Here is a 26203-nt window from a genome sequence, read left to right on the forward strand (position 1 = left end):
GAGCTCATTCTCCTCCGTGCCTCGGCAACGGCGGGTCCTGAGCCGCGAGATCCAGATGACAAACGAGAGCGGAGCTTTTCCACAGAAAAACGCTCGCAGTGCGCACAGATTGCCCCCTCAAGGACATTGCGCGCGTGCTCTTCGCCCAAACAAGAGACGCAAAGACTGTGCTTAAACGCCTTGCTAGTGGATTCCATGATAACGATAATAGATCGCTCTTACCATTCTGGTCGTTTCTCAGATGCATGCTTCAAACAAAACAGTCAATGAAGACAAAGAAGATAAGTGACGGGTCCTATGGGCGCGTATTTATAGTCGCGCCGGTAGCGATGTCAGAGGCTGTCACCGGCCAACACATTGGCGTTTTTCAAAGTATGCTTCAGACACGGGTCACGACGAGGTGTTCCCCATAGTGTCCCTTCAGAGGACGCAGTTCGAAGTTCCCTTGACAGGGAATCTTTAGATTTACCAAATATTTTAAAAAAATGCAGAACTCACCTGATGCAAATTCTTTGCTGTTAATTTTCTATAAGCAATATAAGTTAATAAACCCTGTTGTATCTTCTTTTGAGTTATTAAAAGAAGGTACTCCGCCCTCTTGTTCCGACCAAAGTGACTTGAACACAATGTCACAATTATAATTTGTCAACTAGTAAGTGCGAATGCCCAAGGAGGATTTTAACGCAGCATTCATGTCAGAAGTTGTGCGAGTGCTTGCATCATTACAACCACATCAATACATCAGAAATAGAATGTTACATCAGTTTACTATCTGATATTTAACATCGAGCTGCACTGCGCAATGCAAAAATACATTGTTTACAGAATCATTGATTGAGATTAGTTCTATTGTCTTTAGTAGCGTTGTGTCGATTGCTTCCGGTTTAGACACCAATTTTGTCTGATGTTTTCTCTTTTTCTATTTGGTCATCAGAAGCTAAAACAGCGTCAGAGCACAGTAAGCTCAGCACCGAATAATTGTCATTTCAGCATTTGAGGGGGAAAATGTTAAATGGTGACAGAAAACATGTCTATTGAGGTGAATAAGAGACCTTTTGTACTTATTTTTAAAGTCTGGAAAAGAACTTGAAAAGTCGTTTGCAATCATAGGCCATATCACATTCTTCCAATCATTGACACTGCAAATATGCAAATAAGGTCATTAAGCCAAGGCAAATTAAGAGCAGTGCGAAACGTGAATCAAGACAACCCAAGAATGTGTTTTCACAGGGTTTAGTTTAAACTATTTCAAGAGTGGAGGGTCCAAGTCAACTTTGTCAAACAGACTACAGTGAAAGCATTTACTATCTTGATTAAAACATTTTAAACTGTTTTCTAAAACTGCTCAGTGGGAAAGGAAATAAATGGCCAAATGATACTCACTAGGGACAGTGACACTGAAGCTCTTTATGATGCTGATTCTGCTGCTGTTGATCTGTAAATGATAAATTCCAGAGTCTGTGTTTGTGATGTTAGTGATGGTCAGAGATCCAGTCTGATGATCCAGCTTCAGTCTGTCTCTGAATCTCTCATCACACTGATCATCTGTACAGATCTTACTCTGATCTCCAGGGATTTCAGCGATGAGAATGTCATTAAAGTACCACGTCATCACATCATTTGGGCTTTTAGTTTCACCAGGATCTAAAGTGACAGATTCTCCCTCCTTTATTGACTTTCTCTTAATTTCATCTCGTTCAGCAGCAGGAACATCTGTAACAAAAACCAACTTTTATCAACTTCTTTGGAATTTGAATCACTCAACAATCATCGAACAATGATTGGATTTAAAAATACAAGACTCGCTACAGTATATTAAGCAATGGCTCACCATAGACGGTAACACTGAAGATGCCGTCATTGATGTTGCTGACGCTGATGACTTGTTTATGATAAAGTCCAGAGTCTGTGTTTGTGATGTTCCTGATGGTCAGAGATCCAGTCTGATGATCCAGCTTCAGTCTGTCTCTGAATCTCTCATCACTATATTTACACTGAACATCCGTACAGATAAAACTGAGATCTTCTGTGATTTGAGCAATGCGAATGTCATTAAAATACCATCTGATCTCTTCTTGTTTGATTGTTTCAACATCAGTGTATAGAGTGACTGAATCTCCTTCCATCACTGACACACTCACTGCATCAACATAACCTGAAGAAATGAACATAACTATGAGCAAAACAAAATTATAAAATAGGAAAATGCTTTGAAAATGTCCTTTCTTATAGATCATAAAGAGACTACACATAGCTAATCAGACACCTACGAGATCAAAGATTAATATATTTTGTATCGTCACTAAATAACACTCACCAGTGACATTAACAATAAAGCTCTTTATGATGTTGAATCGGATGGTGGTTATCAGCAGATAATAAAGTCCAGAGTCGGTGGTTCTGGTGTTTGTGATGGTCAGAGATCCAGTCATATGATTCAGTTTCAGTCTGCCTTTGAATCTGACATCCGCATATAAACACTGAACATCTGTACAGATAAAACTGAGATCTCCATTGATTTCAGCGATGCGAACGTCATTAAAGACCCATTTCATCAAATAATTAGTTTTTTTTACTACACCAGGATCTAAAGTGACAGAATCTCCCTCCTTCACTGTCTTCATTTTCTGTCGTTGAGGAGCATCTGAAACACAAACCAACAGCTGCTGGAGGATCTTTTTGCTGAAAACAACATACAAACTACACGACATGAGAGAACTGTGAATATTAAAGTGATTGTATAAGGAACATAATGACTCACAATAAACAGAAACATTGAAGAGCTGAAGAAGACTGTCGCTGCTGCTGTTGATCTGTAGTTTATAAAGTCCAGAGTCTGTGTTTGTGATGTTTGTGATGGTCAGAGATCCAGACTGATGATCCAGCTTCAGTCTGTCTCTGAATCTCTCATTACCAGCTTCACACTGAACATCTGTACAGGTCTTATCGGGATCTCCACTGATTGCAGCGATGTGAATGTCATTAAAATACCATCTTATCTCTTCTTGTTGGATTGTTTCAACATCAGTGTATAGAGTGACTGAATCTCCTTCCATCACTGACACACTCACCGCATCAACATATCCTGAAGAAATTAGCATAACTATAAGCCAAACAAAATTATAAAATAGGAAAATGCTGGTAAAATGTTATTTTACTACAGATCATAAGGGTTGAGAGTAGTGACATTAGTGTAAGACAGACAGATCTCATTTCACATAGTGGATCACCAAAAGCTGCTGTAGGATCTTTTTGCTAAAAACAACAAACAAACTACACGGCATGAGAGAACTGGATCAGATAAGTAACATAACTGACTCAAAATAGACATAAACATTAAAGAGCTGAAGATGACTGCCGCTGCTGCTGATCTGTAGTTTATAAAGTCCAGAGTCTGTGGTTCTGATGTTAGTGATGGTCAGAGATCCAGTCTGATGATCCAGCTTCAGTCTGTCTCTGAATCTCCCGTCACACTGATCATCTGTACAGATCTTACACTGATCTCCAGTGATTTCAGCGATGAGAATGTCATTAAAATGCCATCTGATCTCTTCTTGTTGGATTGTTTTAATGAGAGTTCAGAGTGACTGAATTTCCCTCTGTCACAGACACTGGCACTATTTCTGTATCAACACCGAAAATAGAAAGAAAGAAATTTCATAATTTGTTTCACCACCTCAATTTCATACGTTTAGTACAAATATTGGGTCTTGTTTGATTAATACACTGTGTAAATTGCCAAATAACAAATTGGAGATTAATTTTTTTAGGAAAAAATTAACTTAAGCAAGAAATTTACTTTTGCTATGGTTAAATGCACAGTGATTTCTTCCTAAGATCCAAAGGCACATTTTTTTTCTCCATATTGTGTTGATATGGCATCTAGTAAATACACATCATTCTACATACACACAGAGAGAAAAGAAAAGTAAAGCCTTTTTTTCTTGAGTGTAGCCCATGTGGAAACTTTTGAACCGAGGGTGTGTCGGAAATCGTCCACTATGTGGGCTCCTTATCTTTCGATGCCATCCGACTATTCTCAGTCCTTGAATGGGCCCATGGAAATAATTATGAACATGGAGCCAATTTGTCTGTTCACATACTTCTTCTAAGTTCCATACAAAGTTGCATTGCAAGGGGTGGTGTAGGGGTTTATCCAATAAGAATTGTACATCAGTGTCTAGCAAACAATGGGGTTTCCTTCCTGCTACCTCTAGAGATGTGGACTACCTTTAAGATGTGGATAACATTTGTATAAAATGGTAATATGGGAAGGAAGTTGGACATATTAGGTCTGTCAAAACCATAGACTGTATTAAAACATGGACATAGTGTCCATGATGTCACCCGTAGACTTCTGAAGAGCGTTTTTGAAGCTCATAGTGGGCGGAGCGGGCCGTCGCCATCTTGGCAGCGTGTCACCATACGACTCTCCCGGACATTCGAAAATGCCCACCTAGCTCAACAGCAGTGGCAATCCACCTGTCAGTCAAGTGGCCACGCCCTTAATTATGCAGAACTTTAAGGCTTAATATAATTTTAAAAAAGTTATAAAAAAATAAACACTCCCCTCACAGTGGTCATGAAGGGCAAAATTAACTATATAGACCAAAATAATTTTTTTAACCTGGCTGTAAACATTTTTTTTCTACTGTAAAGTTGGGCATTTTAACCATAGACAGTAAAAGAAATGGACACAGCGACCCCATTGGAATCAACGGAGACAAGTGAAGTCAATTAGAAGCACACACTTGCTAGGGGTCGAGCGGACTGCGCAGACTCAAACTGAGCTTGATGACGTATTTGTCACGTGAGCAAACTGTAAGTCTTTTAATGAATGTGAGTCAACGGAATGCTAACAGCAGGTGGGGGTGCGCTAGCCAATGGCGGCACCCAGGCGGCAAGGAAGTCGACCGGAAGTTGAAGTCGGCTGGGTGCCGCCATCTTGTAGCAGAACTTAGCATTCCCATTGACTCCCATTCATTTTGGCGTCACTTTGACAGCGAATAACTTTACCTCTGAGGTGTTTAAACACTCCGTTTGTCCATTATTTATTTCTAAAGATACACAACAATGTATAAAGGGCTCCATTACCTTCTATGTTACATTATGGCCCCGTATAAACAGTTTTTGTAAAAATAGGCTAACGATTGCTTCATAACCACTTGACTCTCTGTCGCATTACCGTACAGACAGGAGGAGAAGCTCGCAGGCAATTAACTTAATATGGCGTACTGGCGTTACATTTTAAAATACTATACAAAATAATTAATCAGAATACTTACTCCTGCTCACTCACGACAAAGAACTCCCCGCTCAAGCTCGCCGTCTCCGCAAGATTAACGATGGCAGTTTGCACGCACAGCTACTAGAAGATTTACATCTGTCAGACAGGTTGCTGACGTCGTCAAGCTTCGTTTGAGTCTGCGCGTCAGAAACGGAAGTGCTAAAAAACGCTAAAACTGGACTTCATTTGTCTCAATTGAGTTCCAATGGGGTTGCTGTGTCCATTTCTTTTACTGTCTATGGCGGCTCCCAGGGGTGCTTCAAAAAAATATGAAACCCTGCCCCCCTGATTTTAACATGGGGAGTCTATGGGATTGACTCCCTTTTGTAGCCAGCCTCAAGCGTGCAGTCGATGAATTACAGTTTTACTCACTTGGCTACACGAACCATCTGTCAGAGAGAGAGTGCACTCATTAGTTTCCATAATCCAAAGCAATAACAATGGCTAGAGCAATAACAACTCAACGGCTAGAGAATACCCCCCTCTCACTCTGGTTTTAATTAATGGCGGGATAGAAATACACATAGGTCGTCTCGAATGAATTCCCGCGTCACGCCAGAAGGTGGAGCCCGCAGCTGAATTTTTCATCCATCCATTTACTGGATTATTACGGAAAAAGTAACAACATTTTAATGTTAAATTTAAAATGTTAATGTATGTTCACATTAAAAAAAAAATATAGCTAACAATAAATAGCTAACATTAGGCAGAGCAAACATGAGTGTAGCCTAAACTATGGTGTTAGTCTATAATACAATCAACTTTTGCTCTGTTGTTATTTTATTTTTAATTGTTATTTTTTTTTTATAGGGCTTGTGAGGCTTTAAAAGTGGGTCATTAGAATAGTTGGATGATTATTAAATAACCTCAACAACATAAGACTCAAATCCTGCCGTGCCACAGAACCACACCCACATAGGCTAGTTTTTCATTAAATTACATTATATAGCCTAGTTTATGTCACAAATCGTTTTTAACGTGCAAGGCTGTACGATTTGATATTTTTCAGCACATCGTTTGTCTTCTGTGGATATTATTAAGTCAGTATGCTTCAATTAGCCATGATCGTCCATTTTTCTGTCCCTACCCAGCCGGCATTTCAACGTTGATTCAACGTTGAAACAACGTCAGGTACCATGGTTGAATCAACGTTGAAAAACCTTTCGATTTTGCAAATGGGATCAACGTTGAAATCACGACGCTGTTTCACCGTCTTACCTGCATTATGGGTGAATTAGGGTCGTGCTGCAGCCCTGGGATGAAAGCTGAATGAGGTGTTGATTTTGAAAAGTTAATCAGCGTTGATAACACGACGTTGTTTCCCCGTCGTACCTTGCACCGTGTGTAAATACACCTAGATCCTAGTTGGCATTTAGATCAACAATGTACATGCAAGGCTAAAAATCTAATGACTGGCAGCAATGGCTTTACAAACAACTTCAATAAACGACCACATGCTCAAAATTGTCAAACAGCAGTTAAATTTTGGAAACATACTGTATAAAACAGATGAAAATAATCCCACACTTTATTATGCAGAGTATGCATGGAGGTAATGCTAAAAAACATGTAGTAGAACAATCCAAATACAATAATATTTAAAGGTTTTTGTAAAATAATTCGGCACAAAAATGCATATTTTTTTCAGCACTTACAAGACAAACCCTTGTACCTTTATGACTGAAACCAGTGGATCTTTTATTTTGGTGGAAAACTACAGTTTCTGTCAAAAACATGTTTTAGTAATGTGTCTCATTACAAGAGTTGTGTACATTTGTGCAGTGAAAATGTGTTGCACAGTACGAGCAGGGAACCTTCAACCAGTCGATTTCTAATGGGAACCCCCCCGGACTGTGTCTTCTTTACCGTGGGGAATGCAGAATGAGATTTCTACCGCAGGGCACTCTAAAATGTTAGAACCAGCAGCCTTAGTGTATACAGTGTGGTTGTGCTTCGGGTGATCCTTGAAAGTGTCCCAGCGCTAGGTCCTTTCTGACGCCGTCCCCTCCACTCTCTCCCACGTGTGCACTTTCTGTACCGTCCTGTATAAACATTTACATTTAATCATTTAACAGACGCTTTTATCCAAAGCCACTTACAAATGAGAACAACAGAAGCAGTCAGGTGTACAAGCGAACAACAACAGTATACAAGTGCCATGACAAGTCTCAGTTAGTCTAGTACAGAACGCATAGCCAGGTTTTTTTTTTTTTTTTTTTAATATGAAAGACAAGAAAAGAAGGAAAAGTGCTAGCATTAGTTGGTTAAGTTCCGGTGAAAAAGATGAGTCTTAAAATGTTTCTTGAAAATGAGTAAAGACTCAGCAGTTCGGATTGAGATTGGGAGGTGATTCCACCAGCTGGACACAGTCCAGGAAAAGATCCGTGAGGGTGATTGTGAACTTCTTTGGGATGGCACCACAAGGCGTCGTTCACTTGCAGAGCGCAAACTTCTGGAGGGAACATAAGATTTAACCAGTGAGTTTAGGTATGTTCACAATGTTTGACAATAACTTTGATATTGTGAAATATATTTAACTGAAAACTGAATGCAAAATAAATCACACAATATTTTCACTTTACAGTTCAGTAACAGTGAGGTTGGAAACAAAGTGGACAACACTATTCATTAAACACTTATTTAATGTATTCAGATGAAAATTTACAATATTAACAAATTATTCACAAGCAGTGTTTCAGAACCCCCAGTTACACTGTTTTAATCAAAACACTAGTAATATAGTGTAGTAAAACAAATAAAATATAATTCAGTAAATTTTTAATAAACTAAGTACAATCAAAACCTATCACAAAAGGTCAAAGCATCTCTAGCAGAAGTGACAGTGCAATGTAGCAGATGAACAATTTCTTACCAATGTTTCAAGAACAAGCTGGATCCTCGATGACTCTACAAGGGGAAAGAAGAAACGGTTTACTGAAAAGTTCTTAAAAAGCAGGATTTCATATTATACCATTTCTTTAAACCACTGGTTCTCAAACTTTTTATACCAAGTACCACTTCAGAAAATATTTGTTATTAAATATTAAGTTCCACCATAATGACCAACATTACATTTCAGCAGCGTAGTAGACCAAACTATTCAGCTACAGGTCTACAGTTAAAAAATGAGGCAGTTTTATTCTAATAAGAATATTTATTGTTGTCAGACACTTTACCATGTTTGAACATTAACACTACAACTGTGCTTACATACACAGGTAAATAAAAAAAAGTTTAAATTAAAATGTAATTTTAAATGTAATTATGTAACAAAAGTTACAAAACTGTACTGTACTTTAACTCTAACATACTTAAATGTGCAAAAAAAAAACTTACTCAAAGATTAAGTTAAAATATATGAACATTAATTAGTTTAATTTAGTGATTCACCTGCATAACAACTAGAGGGGGCCTGACACTTTGAGAACCATGGCTTTAAACAATCCTTTTATTTATTTATTCATTTTCATTAATTCATTAAAATTATATTGTAGGGGAATTTACAGTTAAAACCCAAGGACCAGATATGTCGCAATGAAGACCAGGACTCAGAGATGAGTTCAATTAATAATAATAAATTTACTTGAAGAAAATAGTTTGCAATTTCATCAGCAGAAGTCAGCTTCAACACTCTCGAAGGAGTTCGCAGGCCGCCCCCCAGTACAATACAAAATCAACCACAGTTATACCCTGACAGAGGATACTAATTGCGTCAATGCATGAGTCAACAAAATTCTGATTGGTTCCAAAACCTAGATAAAACTCTCCAAAAACATATATCTGATATGCTGGACACTGGCAGTTGATTGTTTGTCCTGGGACTGTCTGAGCTTCTCCCTGTACAGACAGATACTAACACACATACACAGAGAACTTATCTAAAATTCAAGGCTTTCTAGCACTGGCAAGTGTCTTATCATTACGGTTGGATACACACACATAATATGTGGACATTAATCTTGAGGAAAAGAAATACAGCACACATAAGGTTACACATTTCACTCTTGCTATAACTTGATTAATAGTCAAACAAGAAATCATGTAATAATATAATATAATATCAGTATGAAGGATATGGCAACTCGGCATCCACTCCTTCAGTCCCCCGTTTTAGATCAATGTGGGGTCTAATACCCCACATCTGGTCTAATAAATGAGGTCAGGTGTAGTTGCGATGCATGCTAATAATGCAGGCTGTTCGTCAACTTAAGCAGGTGCATATACTTAAGATCTCTGGTACTGGCTGACATTTCTAGTAATAAACACATTATTTTGTACAAAATACTTCCCATAATCATTCTTACTTCCCATATACATTCATCTACTTACTTAATCCCACAATATCGGCACTTGCACTAGTCTTTCTTCACATAATGTCTTTTCCAATGAATTATTCTGTGTGTCCCTCTACCTGGAAAAGTGTCCTCAATCCATATATACTTTCATCAACATATCTTTGTAAATACCTCTCTTCCTACTACAGCTACTTCACACTTACCCTCTAAAATAAAACATTTATCCAACAACCTTAAGACTAAATTTGCATATTCATTAACCAGATTTAACAAATCATTAAAGAAAACCGCATACACTATAACCAATTCATTTTTTTTAACCCTTAAGAAGGATATTTGCCTTGTTTGTTTTCTTTTAACATGTCTTATACAACTATGATGAATTTTAGTTAATTTGGTCATATCTTAAAATAAACTCATTACAATAAATGTGTATATATTTAAAATAATATATATATTATTCTCTGGAAGCCGGGCTAAATGAATAACCACTGTTATTGCATTCCTGACATATGTCAGACCCTCAGTCACCTCACAGATAACAAATACAGACATTGCTTATAAACTAAATCCCAGTAAAGAGACCCTTATTTTATGAAAATCTATCATTTTCCCGATCAATGGTGCAATTAGAGGGATTGAATATCCATTTTACCCTTTCACTCCAAACTTGGTGTTAAAAACACAAAAAATAAACAAACCAAAAATAAGTAAGATCAATATTGAGCCATCTTTAAAAATAAAAATAATCATAATCATAATTTCCTCGAAAACCTAGAGCAGTTCCTAGTTTATTACTTAATAGCCCTTTTATTAAGTTTTACTTTCACCACAAATCTATTTGCACTCATCATAGTTCACATGCTGTTTAAACATACATGAAACCATAAATCTAAACTTGTCATTGTTAACGACATTTGGTCAAAATTACATTTTAAGTATCGAAGTGTCTAACTTTTAAAATACAACTAACCTGTCCACTTATTGTCATGCATGTATTTTATACCATGACATTACTGTTAACCATTGGATACTCATTGCATTATGACCTTTTTTTTTTTTTTTTTTTTAAATGCAAATCTTGTCAATTTTCATACCATATTACTGTACTCAGACTATATTAACGACACATTCAGAAGCAAATCCTCAATACTTCATATAAAGTCAATTTAGTTACTATTTTTGTCAGTTAGAAATGCTTACAGGTCAGCTACGTGATCAATGTCTTAACAACCCTCGTTCATGTTTGTCATTTGGCAGTGATATTTATTTACTAAAAATTATTATAAACTGAAAAAGAGCACACAGATTTCCCAATACTATTACTAAATGAACAATACTATTACTTAGTTCTAAACGCCCAAATATTTATTAAAGAGACATCCTCAGTTTCTGTAAATCTGTATTGAAACAGTATACATTATCAAAAAGCCCTGTCAGTGTTCACAATATTAATTTGATTTGACCTGACAGGTGTTCATAAGCAGCTCCATAGAGCCTATTACAATTGTTTTGTTCAAACAAAATTTATTATTATTATTTTTTTGCTGTGCTATTTCAATTAATTCAAACCTCTTGTTATGGATTTGCTCCATTAAGGGGCTATCCACACGTTTTTGTTCAACTTATCTCTGTTCTACATAAACCACTACATAAAGCTTTTGCATTATATTACACAAGCAGGATTCACTCCTTTGTTTTCCCACCAGGCTTCTTTATGTGAGGGTGCTCTCTGGATAATTTGGATAGTGACGTAGCCAATCTGTCACTGTTTTTCTGCCGTCAAGTCTAAAATATTTACCTTTACCATTCAAACAACAAAGTGTTAACTTGTTAAAATTTAGACCCTCATTTAAATTTAGGCATGGATTTTAAACCCATTTTGGACGGCAAACTTAAATTTCACAAATCCAATCATATAAACACTCTTTAACATATTAATCCAGAGAGTGATTTAAATCAGCGTTATAAAAGACAAAACAAGTAATTATTACCAGTAGCAGACAGAGCTGGATAACCAATCCTCTTAAAGCTCGTCCCATGTTCGGCATTGTCTTTTCATTAGTTTCACTCAGAATTATCGACTTCTGTAAAGTAATTTCACTCAACACATCTGTAATGATAAAACACTCATTCCAGAGGTTAGTGACTCAATTGAAACAAAACAGGAACAGAATTGTCCCCCAAAAATTTATAGTAGCCATCCTCGTGCATGCACATACTTAATACATTTATATTTTAACAGCTCATATTTAAGGTTTTCCTTTTGGTATTAAATCGGAAGGATTTAAACTCAAACATTGTCTGTGCATTTTACCAAGTTTGTACCTAATCTCTTATCTAATCTCAAAGTTTGCCTGTTCATTAATGATTTTTATTTTGAGAAAAATCAGCTGGGTTGTTTTGGTCTTAAAATTATTGCTCTGTTTTGGTTACTCTTTCTTAGCAGGCCAATAATAGAAGAAGAGCACCATCCCTGCCTCCACTCAAGCACTCTCTCTCTCTCTCTCTCTCTCTCTCTCTCTTACTGTGCAAAATATTATTTATTTATTTATTTTGACAATTTTTGCCAAACTTTAACTTAGACTATAATATAAAATTAATTACAACATATAACCCTAAATTATTCAAATAAGTTAAAAATGTCAAAGTTTCTAGATCTAAAATCTCAGTTTAACTGTTTAAAATACATAATGCTAGGAACATTTCTTTAAAATTATTTTTACCTTACATGCTTAATTCCCTTAACCTTTGTTATCTAAACCATCTCTTGATTAAGCAGAAGCAGTCTTCATTTTTAGCCACCACCATATCTTGTTATCATCTTGTGTCATGCCTAATGACCTGCATGAGTAAAGACTATGATATAGACATATTAGTTCAATATCATTTTAGCCTCATAAGAAATTTTTGTCTCAAAATAATGGCTGTCATCACATGGTCTCAGATGGTTCTTGAAAGCCCATTGCCATTAACTTTTTATAAATAAGCTCCTTGTCCTCAGGGTGTGATCCACTGGCATAGTTGCATCAAGTTGTGGACGCTTGTCACAACAATCAGTCAAGGAATGCGGTTGCTGGTGATCAGGTCTGGAGGAGCTCACATTTTGAGGCAGATTGCTGTACTTCATACAGTTCCTCTCTTAATGATGCTCTAGGCCTATCAAGCATCCGCTCAACTCCACTACCATCTCACATATAACACCTCCCTTCAGGGCAGGTGCCCAGTGGCGGTGACCCCCTGCCTTAGGTTGTCCCCTATTGGCCAGAAGAGGATCTTACCCGTCATTGAGAAATCACCTCATGCACACTGGTAACCACTCTTTCCCGTTGCAACATCCTCGACAGTCTTCTTCCAGAATCCAGTATTTCCTGCAACTTAGGAAAGGTGCACTCAAGAACCATGAGAGCCATTGACAGCACCTACTAGTGTTAAAACATTGAAAAAGGTTAATCAACTAATATTTAATCGCTAAACTCAATTGGATACCTCCAAACTATCATGCTGAGATTACTCAGTGAATTTATTTTTCACACCCGTCCATTCATTGTAATTTTCTGTTGCTTCTGTAGCTGGAGCCATCAGGCCCTGTATGATGGTGGAGACTAAAAATAAGACAGATAAGTTACTGGTCATAGAACAAATAGCAATACAACTGTTTAACTATTCAAAATTATTACATCTATAGCTCAGGGTCTGTATTATGATTTTAAAGACCTCATGTCTCTTCAACAATTGCTCCTAAATTGTTATTCATTATTTTTATAATCTCTTACATGCATTGGGCAGTTGAACATTTAACTACCAATTGCCCTCTTAATGCATTAAATCTGAACTCTTTTTAGCATGTCCTTTAGCATCTCTGCCTATGATTTGACTGAAACACTGTGCTGTACTATAAATATCTTATCACTTAAACACAGGCTCAGATAATGGCATTTTAGCTTACTTTGAATGAGAGAGAGAGAGAACTCTGAGGGATTCAGGACTCGTAACAATGCATTTTCATTCATTTTTAACATAATTTCATCGTACTATCATTTTACTCTAGCCCAGTTTAAAACTTGTCAGAAATTATATACATTTTAAAAATAAACATCTTTATATTTGTATTTTTACTTTATTTTCGCAACTCAAATGTTTCTCAAAGTTCTTTGCAGTCATTGTCATTACTTTTACATCAACTTGTATTTATCCATTCACTTAATTCTGGATCAACATATCTTCTGAATTTCAACATTGGTTTTAAATCTGTCAGAGGTTATCTGACCCAGGTATATTACTTTGGGTCTTGCTAGCATGCTATCTTCAAAGTTACTTTGAAACCCCCGTTTATGTTACTTGTTTACAACTTTATCATCTCATAAACAAAAATTTATTTCCTTGTCAGGACTTTCAACAATTATATAGGAACTGGAACAGGTCTTATGATATCATTCTTTGTCATTTAAACCTTCTATGCACAGAGAATCAGATTAAATCATCACTCAGTTACTTCTGGGATTATTTTTAACAAATCGGCACATACATTTATAAATGTTTATTTCTCAGGTTCTTTCTAAGTTTAAAGCCAATCAAGTTTTTGTTTTAACATTACAATCATAATTAAAGCTCAGACTGATCATTCTTTAAATGAATTCAGAGAATATATATATTTTTTTAAAGTCAGAGCTTCAGAGCCAAACTGTTTACAGCATTTGCTCTCTTCTGTTTCAATATTTCTATCAGGGCTGACCAGGTTACCTAATTTGTCAGTCATATTTCTATCATAAACCAAAAACATATTGAGGCGGCGATCTTACCAACAGCACTTGACTTCTGCGTGATGAAATTGCAAAGTATATTCCAGAATTTCCATATACTGGTCCAATCCAATCAGGGTCATGAAAACTACATTTTAGCTCTTTTGGGGTTGTTCCTGAGGCATCCCAGATCAATCAATATTTTCCCTTTGCATATATCCCTATATTTTTATAGGTGCACATATGAATTATCACTATTTATTTTTAAAAACTAATTTTGGATACTCTGTTCCCTAACCACTGACCTGGCCTATTTCTAAGCTCGGGGCGCCCCTGTCTGTAATGGTGGGTGATCGAGAGTTGGAAGAGCGAGATACGACTAGAACCCCCGTCTAGCGTCTTACATTCTTCTCGGGATTTCCCATACCCCTACTTTGGCTTCCCTGGCCGTAAATGCACTGCCCTTTATGGCCTCTCGTGCTTTTGGCTCTCTGTGCTTTGACCCAGCACTGCCTATTTACGGCCCTACGTGTCCCTTGTCCCTCGGTGCTTGACCCAGCACTGCCCTTTACGGGTTCACATGCCTGTTAAGAATGCGTTTTTGTCCCCCCCTGGACTGTGCACACCTAGAAACAAATTTTTACGTCTCTCTCTAAGACCTATAGGTGTGCACCTGTTCCCTCTGTAACTGTACACATCTCTAAATATCTTATATCAAGACCTACCGATGTGTACTTGTACCCCTTATACTCACAAGGTTACTTATTTACAGGTATATTGTGACACCAATTTACCTTACTCCATCCTGGAGCTGGTGTCTACCCCCTCACGTCTGAGTGAGTCTATCGTTCCTCCTTCTCTCGACCCCCTCCACTTACAGACAGTCCCTAACCAATAATATTAAATCTAAAATCTTTCCTACCTTGGTTTGATGATTGATCAGGGATGTCACCAAAGAACTATTGCCCGTCGATCCTCCACCATTAACTGTAGGGGAATTTACAGTTAAAACCCAAGGACCAGATATGTCGCAATGAAGACCAGGACTCAGAGATGAGTTCAATTAATAATAATAAATTTACTTGAAGAAAATAGTTTGCAATTTCATCAGCAGAAGTCAGCTTCAACACTCTCGAAGGAGTTCGCAGGCCGCCCCCCAGTACAATACAAAATCAACCACAGTTATACCCTGACAGAGGATACTAATTGCGTCAATGCATGAGTCAACAAAATTCTGATTGGTTCCAAAACCTAGATAAAACTCTCCAAAAACATATATCTGATATGCTGGACACTGGCAGTTGATTGTTTGTCCTGGGACTGTCTGAGCTTCTCCCTGTACAGACAGATACTAACACACATACACAGAGAACTTATCTAAAATTCAAGGCTTTCTAGCACTGGCAAGTGTCTTATCATTACGGTTGGATACACACACATAATATGTGGACATTAATCTTGAGGAAAAGAAATACAGCACACATAAGGTTACACATTTCACTCTTGCTATAACTTGATTAATAGTCAAACAAGAAATCATGTAATAATATAATATAATATCAGTATGAAGGATATGGCAACTCGGCATCCACTCCTTCAATATTATTTAAATACAGACATTTGCACTTATATGTTTCAGAAAACACTTTGAAACTATTATAAGCATACAAACATATATAACACACCTAATGCATGGGATACATATCAGGAAAATATGGGAAAATCTCTAAAAGACAGACATTAACACATAACTTACCAGCAACACATTAGGTGAGCATCTAACTTGATCAGCTGTGATAAAGCAATGCAAAAATAGACACACGGGTATTTATTCATCTGCAGATTACATGTCCTTTAAACTACCCATTTGTAAACTCTGGTAATACTTTACTATTTTCAAAAGATAATAAAGATAACGTTAGCGATTTTCTTACCTCATTTTGCCAGGATGTTTTCAGGACCTCGCAGAACACCTGACCCTTCTTGTGTTCACAGTTTTTGTTCTCCATTGACATGTCACGACTCAAATTCGCTCAAAATAAATAAAAAATGTACAGGCAAATATGAAATAATTCGGGACCGACCGAGCAGTCAGTTATAACGAGCAGCAGCTCACAGTTAGCCGCCTCACTCACAGAAAGACGACAATAACGGTCATATTTTTAAATGTAGAAAGGCGCGAACCGATTCATTGTCCAGTTTCCTGAATGACAGCCAGATTAACCAATCATGATAGAAGTAATAAAATACAACTACCAATGGGAGTTGTTTCAGTGTGATAAAGCAGCGAAATGTATATAGTTTTATTGTTGTTAATGATGATAATATTTAACATATACCTTTAGATTTTAGAATAGGTATCATGACTAAAATATTTTAAAATGCTATTAAAATAATTAATTAATTTAAATAATTTAATATAAATAATTTAAAAGCTTGTTAACCTTTAACTACCATTTAGCATTAAACATTTTTAACGTTGTTTCATTAAAACAACTGACCTTATTTCAGCCATATTTCAATGTTGAAAGTTGGTCATGTGCTGGAAGTTTTTCAACAGTTCATCTTTAAACGTTGAATCAACGTTGTTTCAACGTTGAAACCACAACTGACCTTATTTCAACCATATTTCAACATTGAAAGTTGGTCATGTGCTGGATGTTTTTCAACCATTCAGCTTTAAACGTTGAATCAACGTTGTTTCAACGTTGAAACCACAACTGACCTTATTTCAACCATATTTCAACATTGAAAGTTGGTCATGTGCTGGATGTTTTTCAACCATTCAGCTTTAAACGTTGAATCAACGTTGTTTCAACGTTGAAACCACAACTGACCTTATTTCAACCATATTTCAACGTTGAAGGTCGGTCATGTGCCGGCTGGGTAGCCTTTATTGAAATATTACAATTGAAAAACACAATTTTGTTATATTTTACATTAAAACAATGTGTTACTTGAACAATTAAACCTTCTTGCGCCATAAATGTGGCAATATTTGTTTTTAATTAGTTATAAAGTACTATTCCAAGCACCACAAAAGTGCTCGTCCCCACAGCCATGTACAAAGCGAAAGTGCTTTATTTTGCGGTCAAAAACAGGGGTTTTCTCCCATTTAAAATACAATAAAGTATTCATAACTATAAAAGATATTATATAAATGGCATAATAAAATAAACAGTGGTCCCTTGGTTTTACCGCATTTGATTTTGAAATAAAAACCACACTGATGGCATTTCAAACGTTTTTTTTTTCATATATCAGAAATGTTCTCATTTAACTCACGATTTAATATGAAGCATTTCTTGTATTTGCATTATTTTTCTATAACAAAAAAAAAATCGAGAAAAAATATTTCATAAAATCTTTTAATATTGATGAACGTTACACCAGTGACAAAAATGCTACATGTGTTTTTGAAATAATTGCACACACACACACACACACACACACAAATGTTTAAGGAAAATTGTAACAATTGAATGTATTACAATAGTCGAGCAAAATACAATTGAATTTCAGAATAAAGTTAATAAAGGTGATATTAGACAAATTCGTGTTGCGTCTTACCGTGCCCACGAACACACAGCAGCAAAAAGAGAAAAATAAAGACGTGCTTCATTTTCAGTTTTTGGTGAAAGACGATACAAATGGATTGAAGTAAAAACGCTCTGATGCTGGAAATGAAAGTATTTTGGGAGGCTCCCCAAACTAAACATGACGTGAACAAATTCCCCGGTTCAAAAGGTTCTGACCAACGGGGGCAAACCGACAAGATAGGTTTGCGTTTTTTGGCACGCGGCTGATCCTCCGTCGGTACACCGCAGGGGCGCCCCCCAGAGGTGGCCACGGTCACCACGGTATAAACTTTGGTTTGCAGTGGGTATTACTATTAATTTAAATGCAGAATGTAAATTCACAATAGTTTAAGAAGTGGAAAAAAAAGGATGCAGGATGGAGTCAACAAAAAAGATTGGCCCCTTCAGAATATCCATCCCCCGTCCAAACAAAACAGTGCACGCATACATCACGTGATGATCTAGACTAGTGCACATACGCATTTATAGTGCGTTCTTTCACTGGAAATTTAGAATTACCACATTTTCAAAGATATGAGGCAGAACATTTATATCTATATAATTTATAAATAGTTACTATCACACGAAGAGTGACGTTTTTTCTCCAAAAGTCAGCATAATTACAAATTTGTTATATTTATTTATTAGACAATAAACATAACATACAATACTTACAACAATACAATTTCATCCAAAAAGATAACAATCAACAATATTGGTTTTTACAATAAACGAATAAGAGACAGATAAAATTAAAACAGAATAACTAAAAAATAAGCGGTATCGTGTACAATAAAATCATTTAAAATAAAATTAGAAACCAATAATTTATACTACTTAAAGAAATAAACAGCATTTATTAATTCAGTTTTCAATTAGCTTCAATTCTTTAGCAAATACAATTCACTACATTATTTTTGGTGCTTGGAATACTTGGAAGACTCAATATAGAATTGTAAATCAGCCAAAAAAAGCCTTCAAACAAGGTTTGGAATTATTTATTCTACTTTTGTGAATATGAGATTTACCTAATAAGATCATAAGGTTCATCATAAAATTAACAGAAGCAATTTTCAAAAAAAAAAATATGATAACATCTTTGGGTGTTAATTTTGATAACCAGATTTTGGTTCTAAATGTATAGATAGATCTTCCCCAATTTTTTTTTTATTATTATTATTATTATTTTTATGATAACATTCATAGAAAATGTGTAGAATTTTTTTCTGCCTGATGATAACAAAAATAACAATTGATAACACAGCAGTGACTTCCAGGCATGGTAAAACCTCCTCTACTACTGAGTTAATAACACACGTAAACAAACATGTTTCGCCGCCGGGATCCTGCCAACATGGCGGAGAGGGTGATATCGAGGGGAAGGGCTTTCAAACGTCAGTTTTCAATGTTTTATGTTTAAAATATCAAAACATTATCTATTCATTTGTAACTGCATGGTTAAAGTATTCCATGTCCCTCAGAGCTGCATTAAACTGTGTAAAAACATCTAAAGGGCACTTCAGATGCAGCTTCTGTTTTCTCTGCATTGCAAAGATCAGTTTAGTTGATACTGGTTGCATTTGCTTGGTAACACCCCAAATGCAAGTATTTGACCTCAAATATGGTGCACACTTTTAAAAAAATGGCGTAAAGTAAAAAAAAAAAAAAATTTGGAGTCAGCTGTCAGTACAATTAGAAATAAGATATCAGCACAATAACACTCTCAGCAAAATATTGTCTAACTATCGTTATTAATAAAATCCCAGAAATCACAGGGATATAATTTTTTGTCAATATTGCAAACCTTGTTTTTTTTTTTTTTTTGATGTGCCACCAGAATGCTTCTGTTTGAAAATAATGACAATAATGAACCAAAAAATAGTTCTGTTGATTATTATTTAATTTTTTTCTATTTATAAGTTTTACTTTTGCTCTCACATTTTTTGAAACCTTTGGGAAGTCTGAATTTCAAATACTTGACTTCAGTTATAGTTTTTCTGCATTACATTACTTAGTTTGGATCATTGTAAATACTCTTTCCATGGCATGCATATATATATATATATATATATATATATATATATATATATATATATATATATATATATATGTGTGTGTATATATATATATATATATATATATACATATATATATATATATATATATATATATTATTTCTTTTGCATACATTTATTATGTAGATCAAACAAGTCTTTGTAAAGACTACTTAATTTTTCTGTCTGTTGAAAGAATGTTTACACATAAAGTAAACTTAATTTTATTAGTTATTTTGTGTGTGATCTACACACAAAATGTCACACACTCTAAATGTACATTTTTTGATTGAATTCAACTTAATTTTTTTATGTTCCAAATTTCAAGTGGGTTCTTCTTTGTTTTTCCAAATTTGTTAGTTTATTTCTAAGTCACTGTACATGTACTCAGATGTTCTAATTAGCCGATGAGTATTTCTACTGAAAGTATGAATGCAGGTAATTATTTACTATTTAACCACTGGTACTTGTGAACGGAATGTTAGTAGAATGTAATCATCAAATATGGAAATCTAGTTATTACATTAAATAAAGCTGAGATAACACTTTTGGTAAGGACTTTTTTCAATAATAATAAAAAAATTATTTTCTATACAGTTCTGTTTTTTGTTCCTTAACAGTAAAAGTAACGTGCTCTCAAGACTTTAAAACAACAAGCTCACAAACACGATCCACTTGTGAAAATGGAGCAGATCTTCTAAGAAACCTACATTTCAGGTTCTTTGGGTTTCTACTGATATAAATTCACATCAGAAATTGCACTGTACCTTCAACAATGTCTGTATGACTTTGAGAATGTGGTTTCCATTCTCCTACTCCAGGAAGATCATCTGGAAAGCCTGCATTTCAGTTTCTTTGGGTAGCTTAATCACAGTAAATTTACAATAAATTCACATTGTGCAAAATATTTTCCATGAGTCCCGTGTTTGTCACTTTTTCAGTGTCATATTTCCTTCAAATGCACATTAACAGACTCACAAACATGGGAAATGTAGTTGTTCAGCTCGAGAAAGTGCATTAGGAGAACCTGAGAAATTGAACTTTTAAACTGTAACAGAGGGACCTAACTAAAACCCTCTACCTTCAACAATGTCTGTATGGCTTTTAGGCCATAACTCAATATGAAAGTGAAAGTGACCCATACTCAGAATTCATGCTCTGCATTTAACCCATCCGAAGTGCACACACACAGAGCAGTGAACACACACACACACTGTGAACACACACCCGGTGCAGTGGGCAGCCATTTATGCTGCGGCGCCCGGGGAGCAGTTGGGGGTTCGATGCCTTGCTCAAGGGCACCTAAGTCATGGTATTGAAGATGGAGAGAGAACTGTACATGTACTCCCCCCACCCACAATTCCTGCCGGCCCGAGACTCAAACTCACAACCCTTCGTTTGGGAGTCCGACTCTCTAACCATTAGGCCACAACTTATGGTTAGAGATGGACGAATATGAAAATCAAAAGGTTAAACTCTGCATATTAACCCTGCACAAGTTTACATGTCTCTCCCCTGACCATAGTGCAAGTTATTGGTCAAAATGAGAAACCAAGATATTATATAATATATGTATGTAAGGCAAAAGCAATCACAGTTAGTTAGGAAAATAATTGTATACTGTACTTCTAAATAATAAAATATGAGCAGAATGCACATGGAAGTGTTAACGTAAGAAGGATTTTGAAAGTTTCCGAACTCTCCCCCATCATAATGCAATTTAGTGGCCATAATACAAGAAACTGTTAGAAAAAGGAAAGCAAAAGCACTTGTCAATTTGAAGAAAAATGTGTACATTACTGTAAAAGAAACTGAGAAGTGAAACAACTTTTGTTGCACATGCATATTCCAAGTTTGTCATAACATTACAAACTTTAAATGTGCCTTCGAAAGGCTCAAAAGAATCAAAAGCTCCTTAAAAAAAGACCCTACTTTTATGGAAGAGCTTGCTGTGGACCCCAGGAACACATCGTTAGTGGAAGCTGTGGCTTAATGGATAGCGAGTTGGACTAATTACCCGAAGGTTGCAGGTTCGAGTCCCGGTGCTGGCAGGAGTTGTATGTAGGAGGGAGTGATTGAACAGTGCTCTCTTCCACCCTCAATACTCATGAATGAAGTGTCCTTGAGCAAGACACTGAACCCCTAGTTGCTCCCTGGGTGTGTGTTCACTTCTCACTGCTGTGCACTGTAAAAAGTTATTTAGTCGTTTCAATTATTATTTTATTTTTTTTACGTTGACACAACATGAAGTTTCTGAATTTGTTAATTCAACTTAGAATTTTAAGTTTTCACTGTCTCAACTAGTTTGCAAGTTGACTGAACTAGTGTATTTTTCCTCTCAACAAAAAAAAAAAGGTGTTGAATCAATCCAATAGCAATATCACGTTCTCAACATCACTTATCACACGATCTAGTGAAGGCTGTTGCAGACAGAAGAAGGCCTTGGTGAGCTTCTCCACAAAGTTTGGACATTTTCTCAAAATACAACTTTGGTAAGTGTTAGTTAGATTATATCATGCTGTCTATCAGATTTGTCTGAGAGTTTGCCTCTTTGCAATCCCTCCTCCCTTCTCACTCTTTTCTTCTTTCTCGCCCCAATCCTCCCTCTGTGCTCTCCCGCTCTCTACTCTTGGCAGTCTTACCTCTGTATACACAGATGTGCACACATGTATATTTCCTCATGAGTTCAGATGTTCAGACCAGGACACGGCGGGCTATACGCATGAAGGTTATTGTGTTCAGTCTGTCCAGTTGAGGTATCCTTGGCCAAGTGTACTCCTAATATGTCCAGAACTTCCTGGCCATACTTCCATTTTATATAGCGTATATTTCTTGGCTCGTGTACCACACATATGTAATCCAAATCTCATTGGATAAACTAAAACACCACACCTTGCAATGCAAATATAATGTGTGGATGTAATTATGAACTTGGAAGAAGTTTGTGAACTGACAAAATCGATTCATTTTCATAATTCTTTCCATGAGCTCATGCAAGGACTGAGAATAGTCGAAAGGCATCGAAAGATAAAGACAAAGAAATATGTTAATTGACAATTGGGCACTCTTCCGAGATATTTCTACAGACAGGTGAGAAATAATATTTAATTAATTATTCTTACTGTCTGTTGAGCATATTTTTGTGACATGAATTTGGACTCGTTTGGGCTTTTGTTGACAATGCATTTTAGCTTTGATATTTGAGGCAAGTGCAACTCTCGAGTCCCCATTGTTTGTGCGTAATGGTGTGATGACAATTTAAATAACAGATATTTAACAGATAATTTCATAACAATCCAAAGCTATCCCCTCAAACTTGGCAAAATGATAATCTGTTTACCATCTTGACAGGAAAATGACGTTTTTATGGTCAGTTTTTTATTTATTATTTGCTAATGTTAGTGAATGTTTACATTAGCATGCACGACCTACTACACTGAAATTAATAAAAGAAGCGGCTGGAAACTAGGGACCTCTCCTGGTTGGGGATAGTAATAAACTGAAAGCAATCTTTACGTGATTTACATTTCAAATATTTTAAAATGATCTAAAATGATCCAGCGGGCCTTACTTAAAGACATTGGGGGCCGTAAACAGCTGTTTCGATTTTTTATAAACAAAAATAGATTGCATTGGCGCCCACTTTTGTCAGCTGTCAACATCACTTTATCTGACACTTTTTCTTTGATGATTAACCAGCAGGATGGCCGTTTGATGGACGGCCTTTCTGTACTTTTCCAGAACGCCCAGATGAAATTTGCTCCCTGCTGATATGTGATACATTGCGGACATTCAGATTTTAGGCCCCGTCCACACGGAGACGGAGCTTACCCGAATCCGATCTTTTTTTTCCTCGTCTTAAGAAATATCCGCATCCACACGAAACCGCAAAATGATGTAGTATACATGCCAGACCAGTATGTGGTGCTGTAATTCTGCCACAGAGATACACTAAAAACAGAGAAGAAGACTTTGCTCGTAAACCTTGTGCGTGGTACACAAACGAACATGGAACAATACATTCATTAATCAGTGTTAATAAAAAAGACAGTCGTTCAGTGTTTGTTCATGTTTTTGTTGCTGTAAGTGACGTAGAGGTGTCTGACTAGGGGGGAGACGTGGGCTGATGACGTCATCGTTTCTGAAAATATATGGATTAGCCGTCCAGACGAAAACGCAAAGACGGCGTTTTCAAATGTATCCACTCTGGGACCCGGTTTCAAAAAATAGCGGTTTCACCTTGCGAAAACGCCGGATGCGTGTGGACGAAATGCCTATCCGATAAAAAATGTTTGCATATTCACAGAAACGCGTCTCCGTGTGGACGGGGCCTTCGTTTTTGTATTAACTAAAATAACTTGTGTGCATTGTGATTATTTGGAACAAGATTGAGTGACTATTTTAAACGGCCGTATTCAGCTAATAATAAAAAAGAAAAAATTATTGACTTTGGTTGTTACATTTGGTAGACTATTTACAAGATTTCAGTCTGAAGTTATAATACAATGCATCATGCTGATGTTTTATAAGAATTATAGAAGTATGAAATGCTCATATTCATCAGTTCCTCAACACCAGTAAGACAAAGGAGCTCATTATGGACTTCAGGGAGAAGGAAGGTAGCACGCATGACCCCATCCACATTAACGGGATGATTGTTGAACGTGTCTCCAGCTTCAAGTTCCTGAGAACCACCATCTCGGAGGAACTGTCCTGGGCCACAAACACCTCCAGCCTGGTCAAGAAGGCTCACCAGCACCTCTTCTTCCTCAGGACACTGAAGAAAAACCAGCCGTCTTTAGCCATCCTGGTGAACGTTTGTGCATGCGATCGAGAACATCCTGAACAGCTGCATTGCAGTCCGGTATGGGAACTGCTCAGTGGCTGACCGCAAGGCAAGGCAGAGGGTGGTGAAAATTGCCCAACACATCACAGGGACAACACTTCCTGCTATTGAGGACAACCAGAGAAAACACAGCCTACTGTACATCAAGCTCACAGCATTTTGAAGGACGCCTCTCACCCTGACCACAGACTGTTTAACTTCCTGCCCCCCAGGAGGCACTTCAGGAGCCTCCGGAAAAGAACCAGCCCAACTCTGAACTCTGTACAATGAACCCCCCTACACTGCACTAGTGTAAATGATGCTTACAGTGTACATACACTTATTACATAATCCATCTATATAGTATGTTCAAAGTACACCTTTCTGTATATCATGCTGATAGTATTTAAAAAATCTTTAAATTATATCCATAGGCTTATTTGTATATTTATTGTACACATGTAACATATTGTAGACACTTTATATTCTGTACTTACATATATAAAGTATATACTTACGTATATTATTGCACTTCTGGTTAGATGCTAACTGCATTTTGTTGCCTTGTAACTTACATGTGCAATGACATTAAAGTTTTCTTTTCCATCAAAGAATAACTTGCTAATTAAAATAAAATGAAGAACTACTATAATGCTAACTGGATAAAATTCCTTCAATTTTGGAAAGTTGCATGCATAGATGACTGACCATAGCAGAGATTGCTTATACGCAGTTGTAGTCAAAGTTTACAATGTGGCTCTCTCGAGTGTTCATTTTATAGAACAAACAAATCGACATCCTGGGCAGCTGCCAATTGGCGATACAACATTATGGGTGTGGAGAACAGGAAAAGCTGATAGGAGATTGCTTACACCCCCTGTAAGAGGAATGGGATGGGCTGGAATGGAGAAAGACTGAAAGGCAGGGGAAGATAACTGCATCCCGAGTCAAAACTCTGATGCCCCATCAGATCCTCATCACCAAATGACAAACTGGAAGACGCTGCAGAAGGAAAAAGACACTAAAACAGCCAAGACATGTTCAACTGACTTTCAGAGACTTTCATCTTTTCCCTCGTGGGCAGGTACTGCATTTACAATTACCACTACAGAGACCTCCTCACATTTTGATTTGTCACATTCATTTGCAAGTTGATAATTCAATGGTCTTATAGCAGTTCTTTGTAAGCTGTTTAACTAACAACAAACTGCTATATTTTAATAGGCACCTATCCAACCCTATGAAAGAAGTAAACTGTTTCCTTGATTTCTCAATCAGAAAAAAACTTGGACTGGATTAAGCATAGAGAGGTCTAACTGTGAAATAGAGAGAGAGTTTAGACTCTGATGTAAAGACAGAGCTTCTTGTAAAGCTGATAAACATAGATGCTCCAAGATTCCTTAAAAAAATAGGGGAGTAGAG

The 26203-nt window shown here is 36.5% G+C and overlaps 1 protein-coding gene and 1 long non-coding RNA gene across 2 annotated transcripts in view; both read right to left on the reverse strand.

The window, feature by feature from the left end:
- The window catches only part of LOC127942849 (carcinoembryonic antigen-related cell adhesion molecule 1), a 30219-nt gene extending 12100 nt beyond the window's left edge, over positions 1-18119 (reverse strand). The window contains exons 1-5 of the mRNA XM_052538842.1: positions 17895-18119; positions 2762-3085; positions 2318-2644; positions 1832-2155; positions 1384-1713 (exon numbers count right to left, since the gene is read on the reverse strand). Of these exons, the coding sequence (XP_052394802.1) occupies positions 1384-1713; positions 1832-2155; positions 2318-2644; positions 2762-3085; positions 17895-17946 (1357 nt within the window). The 5' untranslated portion in view covers positions 17947-18119. The remainder of the gene's footprint in view (positions 1-1383; positions 1714-1831; positions 2156-2317; positions 2645-2761; positions 3086-17894) is intronic.
- On the reverse strand, positions 6856-17214 carry LOC127942904 (uncharacterized). The gene is made up of 3 exons (XR_008149474.1): positions 16259-17214; positions 8160-8194; positions 6856-7739 (listed from the first exon to the last, which is right to left on the reverse strand). It is a non-coding gene; the product is annotated as an uncharacterized LOC127942904 (long non-coding RNA).
- Positions 18120-26203: the final 8084 nt, after the last annotated feature.

Source organism: Carassius gibelio, chromosome A22 (genome assembly GCF_023724105.1).
Source record: "Carassius gibelio isolate Cgi1373 ecotype wild population from Czech Republic chromosome A22, carGib1.2-hapl.c, whole genome shotgun sequence".
NCBI lineage: Eukaryota > Metazoa > Chordata > Actinopteri > Cypriniformes > Cyprinidae > Carassius > Carassius gibelio.